Below are 9,111 nucleotides of genomic sequence, written 5' to 3'. Positions count from 1 at the left end.
TTTTGTCTTTTTTCATGTCCGGCAACGGATCGCAACCCTCAGTGTCGCGCCCGTACCGGACCGGGACCGGCAACGGGATCGCAAACCTCGGTGCTGCGCCCGCACCTCGCTCAGCCAGTGAGCGGGAACCGGTCTCCACGTGGGATCCGAACCCTCGGCGGGAGCACCGCCGCGCTCCCAAGCGGCGCACTGTAGCAGCGTGCCACCGGGCCGGCCCTACCGGTCATCTTTTTAAAAAAAAAAAAAAAGAAAGAAAATTGCTAAGAGTTTTCACCACAAAAAAATAAATATGTGAGGTAATGCGTTTGTTAATTAGCTCAATTTAACCACAGTGTATACATATTTCAAAATATCATGTTGTACATCACAAATATATACAATTTTTGTCAGTTACAATAAAAAAAGATAGAGATCATTACCATTTCCTAGAAAGTTTTAATTTTAGCAATTTTGGTGGCTGTAGTAATACTCATTGTGTTGTTTTCTTTTAAGATTTCAGTCTTTTGAAATTTATTGAGACTGATTTTATGGCCCAGCATATACTCCGTGAAACTTGGTGAATGTTTTGCATGTGCTTTAGCCAGTTTGGACGGCACAAAATACCGTAGATTTGGTGGATTAAACAACAAACATTTATTTCTCACAGTTCTGGAGGCAGAAGTCTAAGATCAGGGTGCCTGCATGATCTTGGTGAGGGCCTTCTTCTGGGTTTTGTTCTCACATGGTGTATGCATGCAGAGAGATCAAATTTCTCCTCCTTTTTTTTGCTTTTTTTTTTTGGTAGCTGGCTGGTATAGGAATAGAGCCCTAGACCGTGGTCTTTTCCTCTTTTTATAAGCGCATTAATCCCATCATTGTCAGGGCTCCACTCAAATGAACTCATCTAAATCTAATCAGTTCCATGGGCCGGCCCGTGGCTCACTCGGGAGAGTGCGGTGCTGATAACACCAAGGCCCGGGGTTTGGATCCCACATAGGGATGGCTGGTTCGCTCACTGGCTGAGCGTGGTGCTGACAACACCAAGTCAAGGGTTAAGATCCCCTTACCGGTCATCTTTAAAAAAAAAAAAAAAATAAATAAATAAATCTAATCAGTTCCAAAAGGCCCTATCTACAAATACTATCAGATTGGGGGTTAGGGCTTTAACAATTTGGGGGGGACACAAACATTCAGTTCATATCATTCCAACCCTGGCTCCCCAAAATTCATGCCCTTCTTTCATGCAAAATACGTTTTATCCCAACAGCCCCCAAACTCTTACCTAGTTCCAGCATCAACTTTCAAGTCTCAAGTCTAAAGCCTCATCTAAATATTGTCTAAGTCAGATATGGGTGAGACAGTAGGATTCACTCTGAGGCAAAATTCCTCAACTGTGAAACCTGTGGAACTAGATGAGTTATGTACTTCCAAAATACAGCGGTGGAACAGGCATAGGATAGCCATTCCCTTTCCAAAGGGGAAAAATCTGTAGGAAGTTGTGGGTCCCAAGCAAGTCCAAAACCTGGCAAGGCAAACTCTGTTAGGCTTTAAGGCTTGAGAATAATCCTCTTTGTCTACTCTGGTCCCACTGGAGTCAGGGTTCTGGCCTTCAAAACCAAGGCAGAGGCAACCCTGCCCCCTGGCCTGTGCATTCTGGGCCTGTGGTGGGAGTGGTAGCCTTGATGAATCTGAATCGTCCTTTTTCTTGTCTTGAAGAATACCACATGTTCACAGACAAATAGCTCTATGGTCTGGTCCTGCAGGATCTAAGAAGTCCAACAGCCTTCCTTCTTTCCTTCCCATCTCTGTCCCATTCAATTTAAACTGGCAGTGTTTCTGCTGGAATGGCTGATTAGGTCCATGATTTACACCCATTGTAATCTCCTTATCAAATGGTTTTTGGACTATACTCTTAGTATTCTCTGTAATATGGATAGGCTGAGATTGTCCAAATCTTTTTATTCTGGTTTCTTTTTGCATAACAATTCCGTCTTCAATTCATTTTTTCTTTTCTTGCATTTTACTATAAGCAGTCAAGAGGAACCAAGCCACTGTTTCAATGCTTGCTTAGAAATCTCCAGCTAAATATCTAATATATTTCAAGTTCTCCTCTGAATTGCTCCATCTTTTAATCTCTTGAAACTCTTCTTTTCTTCAATCTCATCGTTTAATCTTTAAACAGTGTACGTGTTGTTATTTTAATGTCAGTACCTGATAACTTCAATATTTGAAGCCCCTGTGGATGTTTCTATTTTCAGTTATTTCTGCAGTTTTATATTTATACTATCTAGTCTCCTAGTGTTCCTAAAAATTTTTGATTGTGTGCCTAACATTGCATTTTCAAAATTGATTGTAGAAATTTGGAGCTCAGGATTTTCTCCAGGGAGGATTTATGTTGCTTCTGCCAGGGAAACTAGCACTCTAAGATCCCCTTGGCCTAATTGCAAAGACTGAGATGACTAGAAGCTGAGCTGTCTACTCAGTTTCTTCCTCCCGAGATGCAGCTTTTCAGGTCCCAGCCCGGGAGAATGGAGGTCATCAGGGCCTTCTCACCTGGTGGGCTCTGGATCTAATTGTTTTGGCCTCCTAGAGCTTCCAGAAGTGCTGCTTAGCCTCTCAGCCACCCCTTGAAATTGACTAATGTCCCCAGGAGAAAAAGAACTGCAGGTGCTAGGCTCCTCTCATGGATCTTTGTTCCCAGCCTCCCCACCACTGCATCCCAGCCCAGTATTCTTCAGTGTGTCTTTGCTTTCCAAAGCCTTCACACTGATTTCTTAAAAAATATTTTCTCCTTAGCTTTAGTGTTTGTCCTGCAAATTTATTAAGGTATAGTTGTTCTTAATGCTTGTTTTACGTTCAGTTTTGGGAAGTTTCAAGTAAATACAGAAGCAGAGAGAATAATTTAATAACTCCATGTGTCCATCGCCTGCTGCCACAGTTGCCAACACTCTGACACCATTGTTCCATATACCTCCCATCACTTTTTTTCCCCCTAGATTATTTATTTTTATTTTATTTTATTTTAATTTTTTAAAAAGATGACCGGTAAGGGGATCTCAACCCTTGACTTGGTGTTGTCAGCACCACGCTCAGCCAGTGAGCGAACCGGCCATCCCTATATGGGATCCGAACCCGTGGCCTTGGTGTTATCAGCACCGCACTCTCCCGAGTGAGCCACGGGCCGACCCCTCCCCTAGATTATTTTAAAGCAAATCTCAGACACCATAAAAATTTCTCCTTAAGTGTTAGTTTTCATCACTAAAAATGAGGCATTTAAAAAGAAATATTACCCTACATCAGTAACACATTTGACACAATTCACGGTCTTTCGTTGATAGCTTTCAATACTCATCTGTTTCTACTGGTTTCCAGAATGCCTTTTCATAGGTGGTTTGTTCAAATCAGAATCCAAACAAGGTATTACTTTTATAATCTCTGTTGTACCTATAGTTATTTCTTCTTTTTATTACGTATTTTTTTTCTTTTGGTGTCTTGATTAGTCTTGTCAGAGGTCTATCAGCTTTGGTTTATTAATCTCTATTATTTTCTATGGCTGTTTTCTGTTTTATTTTTGTACTTACCTTTATTAATTTCTTCCTTGTTTTTTGGGTTCACTCTGTTACTTTTTGTTTGTTTTTTTATCTTCTTGAGTTTAATACCATCTCATTTTATTTATTTATTTACTTTGCAGCTGGCCAGTACTGGGATCCAAATCCTTGGTGTCAGTGTTACAAGGCTCCATCCTAACCAGCTGAGCAACTGGCCAGCCTCCATCTCATTTTTATTTTTTATTATTATTTTTTTTTGTCTTTTGTCTTTTTCCTTCCATCCTAACCAGCTGAGCAACTGGCCAGCCTCCATCTCATTTTTATTTTTTATTATTATTATTTTTTGTCTTTTGTCTTTTTCCATGTCCGGCAACAGATCGCAACCCTCAGTGTCGCCCCCGTACCGGACCGGGGACCGGCAACGGGATCGCAACCCTCGGCGTTGCTCCCGCGCCTCGCTCAGCCAGTGAGCAGAACCGGTCTGTATGTGGGATCCGAACCCTCGGGCGGGAGCGCCGCCACGCTTCCCAAGCGGCGCACTTATCCAGTGCGCCACCGGGCCGGCCCTCCATCTCATTTTTAAAAATCTTTCTTATTTTCTGATAAATGCTATTAAAGATATACATTTCCCTCTGAAGACTACTTTAGCTGTTTCACACATTTTGACCTGTAGTATTTTCATTATCATTCAGTTCTTTTTTGTTCAGTACATTTTTGTTAACTTTCTTTATGCTTTCTTATTCAACAAAAAACAACTCAGGTATTTTGTTTGTTCATTTGTTTTGTTTGTTTTTTGTACCATGTTAATTAGTTTCTCAAGATACAAGATTTTTTAACACTTTTTTAAAAAAAATTTTGTGGTTAGTAGTCTTCTGTTATTGATTTTTAGTTTCATGTTATGGTCAGAGAAGATACTTGGTATGATATCTATCTTTTAAAATCTAGTGAAAGTTGTTTTGTGGCCTAACATATGGTCTAGCCTGTAGACTGTGCCATGTGTACCTGGGAGAATGTGTGGCATCGTGGTCTGATATCTTGGTGTGTGTGATATCCATCCTTAGAAGGCCATTGAGGCTGCACAGCACCAGTATATGTGTGCCCTAAGGTAGTGTGTTTGTTCCTGATAAGTGAGGTGGGGCTCAAGTGTTAATCATGAGTTTTCTCTTTGCAGCGTGCCCACCGACATGAAGCCGCTGGAGCAGCTGGGCTCAGCGCTGAGGTTTCGCTCCAGCTTGGACAGCGACCCCATGTCAGGGTAAATAAAGCCTGCAGGCTGGGTGCATCTTCCTGGCAGAGGTGACAAGGGGTCTCAGGTGGACTAGGGTGAGGGCTGTGGGGACTGATATGGCCAAGTCATTTGCGTGGAGCTCCAGAGAAGCTGTCACAATGTCTGGCCACGAGGATCTTTTATCCTTAAGTTGAGAGGTTGTATCTTCATGAGTGTGCTGGGGTGGTGGTGATGGGGATGACTGTAGTTGGGGTTGACAATTGAGGGGCTAGGGTGGGGGTTTTATTGACCTAGGTGATGGGGTGGGACAGCAGGTGATTGATGGGTTCTGATGTGGGGGAGAGAGTGACAGTGATGGGGGCAATGGGGGCAAAAGGTGTTGGTGATGGGTCAGTGGTGGCAATGGTCACAGTGATGGGGGTGATGGTGGTGGTGGTGAGTGTGTGGTGATGGGGTGATGATGGGGCAAAGGTGCTGGGACAACTGATGATGCCACAATCCCTGTGTCAAGGTTTTTGGGTCATGGATACTGTGTCAGGACCCTCATCTCAGGACCAGGGAACAACCCTGTTCCTCAAGCTCCAGTGCCCTTGGCACATTCCTGCCCTGTCTTATTGTGCCATGACAGGTGTGATGCACACTTCTGTGGTTGGAATGGGCGTGCAGCCACGAATGATTGTGTTTTCCTGGCCAGAGTCTGTTCCACGTGCCCTGGTGGATCTAGAAGCCCCTTTCAGGAGAAGGCCTGCCCCGGACTGGTTACCCCTTTGGAGGAAGAGGCCTTGGGCTCTGGGCCTGTGAGAGGTTCTGGTTCTTGTCCTACCCTGTCCTGCTCTATGGACCTGGGAAGGTGTGGGGACTCACTGGCTGCAGCGGAATCAGGACCTGGCTCTTGCGAGTGAGGAAGGGAAGGGCAGCCGTGCCTTCTCAGCGCCCGGTGCTGGTCAGAGGCTGGGACCGTGGTGTGCCCCTCCCTCCACATCCGGGGAGCACGCCTGCTGCACCAAGGCCAGGACCGTGGGCTTTCAGGTGGCCCCACAGGCCATTGTGATGCCCAGCCAGTGTTCTGAGGACAGTGTGCACCACGGAGGGTTCTGTGTAGTGCTGGGGTCTGGATGGTGTTTTAGGAAGAAGATCACTCTGGCTGCTCTGTGGAGGATGAAAGGAGCAGATGGGGGGGTGTGGTAGGTGGCCAGAGGGAGGCTGGGGAGAGGGGAGGATGGAGACCGGCATTCAGCAGCTGCCTGCTAGGAGGGGGCTGAGGGAGTGGGAAGAGGTTGGGAGCTGTCCTGGTCTCGGCTCTGGAGACAGGGCCAGAGGTCCAGCCCTGCGTGGGGATGCAGGACAGATGCGGGATGAGGGCGCCTTTGGGTGAGATGAGTGTGTTGGAGACCAAGTCTGAGGGTCTGTGGCGTGTGAGGAGGGCGGCAGGAGGAGCCTGGGTGTCGCTGGCCCTGCGCTGTGGAATGCACCGCGCGATGGGCCTTCCCATGCGGGAGCAGGCTGCACAGTGAGTTGGAAGTGTGTATGATGACACCTTCATGGAGAGACTTGGTAGTGAACGGATGAAGTGTGAGACAGGAGCTGAGGAGGAATCAGTGTGAAGAACAGCTTTGTTTGCAGTGGTGGAGATTTGACAAGGGAAAGTGGAGAGAGGGGACAATGCAGGATAAGGTACCTCATGGGGCATAGGAGGGGGCTGGCTTCCTGGGGATTGTGGCAGCAGGGGGGTGACTGGGGCCAGCTCAGGAGCACCTCTCCTTCCCCAAGGTGTGCACATGGGGCCGGATCTGTCAGCCCCATTGCAGGCTGTGGTGTGCACAGGCTGGGCATCGTGTGCTCTCTGTGCTTGGTGTGCCCTACCCCCCCACACCCCGCTCTGGCCCTGCCCCCTCACACCTCCCACCGGGCTCTTTTGCCCGCCTACTAGGAGGTGCCGAGGACTAGAGTGATGCTCCTTCTCCCACGCTCCACCCCCATCTCTTGTCCTCTGCTTTGCTCTTCTGAGCCCCAGCATTGTACAGAGGAGCTGCTTTGTATAGAGGGACAGTATCATCAGTGTCACTTCTTTTGTGAACACCCTCAGCTCTCTCAAGGAGGCTTCCTCTCTACAGGGCATCCATGTGCTGCCTCCTTGGCCAAGGGCATGTTATTTGTCTACTGGAGAGCTGGCTCTTTGCTGCCTCTCCAGGTGGTGGCAGGTAGCTGGGGAGAAGCTGGCAGGGGAAAGACTCCGTGGGCTAGGGGGCCTGTGCCAGCCCAGCTCTGCCCCCACTCCCTACAACTGACCCCTCCTCCTTTCCTCATTCCTGTACCCTTGCCCGTGGTTCTCTCCCTCGGGGCTACTCCTTGAGTTCCTGAGAATGAGGCACCAGGTCAGAGCACAGGAATCTGGATAAGCCCACATCTACCTGGCCTGGAGATGTCACAGCCTGGATGGGTGGTGTCCTCCCTTGGTATGGCTCCAGGCTTCCCATAGTTTGGACTTGTTGCCTGTGGGCTTGGGGTTGGCCCAGGTCCTCTGCCTCCCCGACATTGGCAGGTGAATCTCAACCTGCCCTGCTGAATGGTCAGTGGCTCGTGTCCATGCTTGGCTTGTTCCCTCCCGAGAGCTTCCTTGATTGCCCTGTCATGATTCTTTTGGATCCTGATTTCCTGATTCCTTCCCAGCTCCTTGCTACTCACAAGACTGTTGACAAGATTGGTGTGTTTTTAAGCACCCGAGTGGTAAAACTTTTGGCTACAGGCCTCAGGCAGGCCACTACTGTCCCTCTGCTCTGATAATGCAGGGGAAAGGCAGGGAGGCCCACTATGTGAGGGGTGGGTATGGCAATCCTGTGCTGCCTCCAAGCCCTCAAAGCATCCTTTCTGCAGTTTTCAGGCCCACTCTGTTCCAGCCTGTCTGATGCCTCATCAGCATCGTGGAGAGAGTGCTGGTGTCCCGGTTCCAGACACAGCCTTTTCACAGCCTGAACATTGGGAGTCTTCTGCCTCCTGGAGGCCACCAAATTCTCCCCAAACCCTACAACCTCGTCCAAACTCCCTGCCTGGGCAGTTGCTCTTCTGGCCTTCCATCTCCTCTTGCTTGGGCTGACTCTGCCTTCTGAACTTGGACTTTGTACTTCTGGATCTGGGAGGTAGCCCCAGCCTTGGAAAGCCCCATTTCTTCCTCTTGGAGGCATGGTTCCATTAGTACTGTAGACTGGTGTGGCCACAGGCCTCTGCCACACTCTGAAACCACTCTTTGAAGGTTGCTTTGCTTCCTCAGAGCCTCATACCTGGCTGTCCTGCTGGGAGCTACTCACAGCGTTCCTAAGTAAATTTATTCATTCGTCAGATGTTTTTTGAGCACCTGCTATATGCCAGGCACTGGAAATACAGTGATGACCCAAAGCGGGCACAAGATGCAGTTAATCAAATGCTCACACAAAGGAGTATGTGTTTATAAACTGAGGCAGAAAGGAATTTAGTTCTGTAAGGAATTTAATTTACCAAGGAGCCTGACCTCATCTGCATGGTCAGGAAAGGTGTCCCTGAGGAAGTGATGCTTTGAGCTGAGGTCTAAAGGGTGAGCAGGAATTAATTAGGTGGGGGTGGGGGTGAGAGGAAGAGAAGAGTGGACCAGGCAGGAGGGACTGCATGTGCAAAGGCCCTAAGGTAGGACACAGCATGGTGCTTGGAAAAGCTGAAAAGAGGGTGGTATGGCTGGAGCACAGATAAGGAGGGAGGTTGGGAGTTCCAGACTACATAAGGCTTTTGTGGGTCTAGTAAGGAATTTTGTTTTATTTTATTTATTTATTTATTTATTAATATGGAATGCTTCACGAATTTGCATGTTATCCTTGCGCAGGGTCCACGCTAATCTTATCTGTATTGTTCCAATTTTCTGTATGTTTCAAAGATTAAAATTTGCTTTATTATAAGTTTCACTATCTGTTGAGACAAATCCAAGATTTTTCTTTTCTTCTTATGTTGTCACCTGTAATATACATACAGAAAAGTACAGATACAAACACACATACACACACACACACACACATACAATTTAGAAGGTAATTATGAAGCGAATTCCTACGTACACACACACACACACACACACACACACACACACACACACACACACACACATACAATTTAGAAAGTAATTATGAAGCGAATTCCTACATGATACCAAGAGCTGCAGGAAGCCATAGCAGGCATTTGAGCAGGGAATGACATGATGGGACTTAGCAATGTTGGGTGGGGGACCATGGGGAGGCGGCTGCATCTTCTTGGTGAGGCAGGTTAGTGGCTTGGAGAGTGCACTGGTGGGCGAGGAGTAGCAGAGGGGACAGGCTGGTCATTGCTGGTGTCTTA

General features: G+C 47.4%; 1 protein-coding gene across 2 annotated transcripts in view; it reads left to right on the top strand.

The window, feature by feature from the left end:
- SHISA5 (shisa family member 5) overlaps positions 1–9,111 on the top strand; it is a 22,124-nt gene that overhangs the window by 8,432 nt on the left and 4,581 nt on the right. For both annotated transcript variants that reach the window (XM_008565730.1, XM_008565731.1), the window contains one exon: positions 4,699–4,782. In XM_008565730.1, coding sequence (XP_008563952.1) covers positions 4,699–4,782 — 84 coding nt within the window. The remainder of the gene's footprint in view (positions 1–4,698; positions 4,783–9,111) is intronic.

This window comes from Galeopterus variegatus, unplaced genomic scaffold, assembly GCF_000696425.1.
Source record: "Galeopterus variegatus unplaced genomic scaffold, G_variegatus-3.0.2 Scaffold203, whole genome shotgun sequence".
NCBI classification, from domain to species: domain Eukaryota; kingdom Metazoa; phylum Chordata; class Mammalia; order Dermoptera; family Cynocephalidae; genus Galeopterus; species Galeopterus variegatus.
Note: the sequence above shows the minus strand (reverse complement) of the source record. Positions and strands in the feature narration are given on the sequence as shown.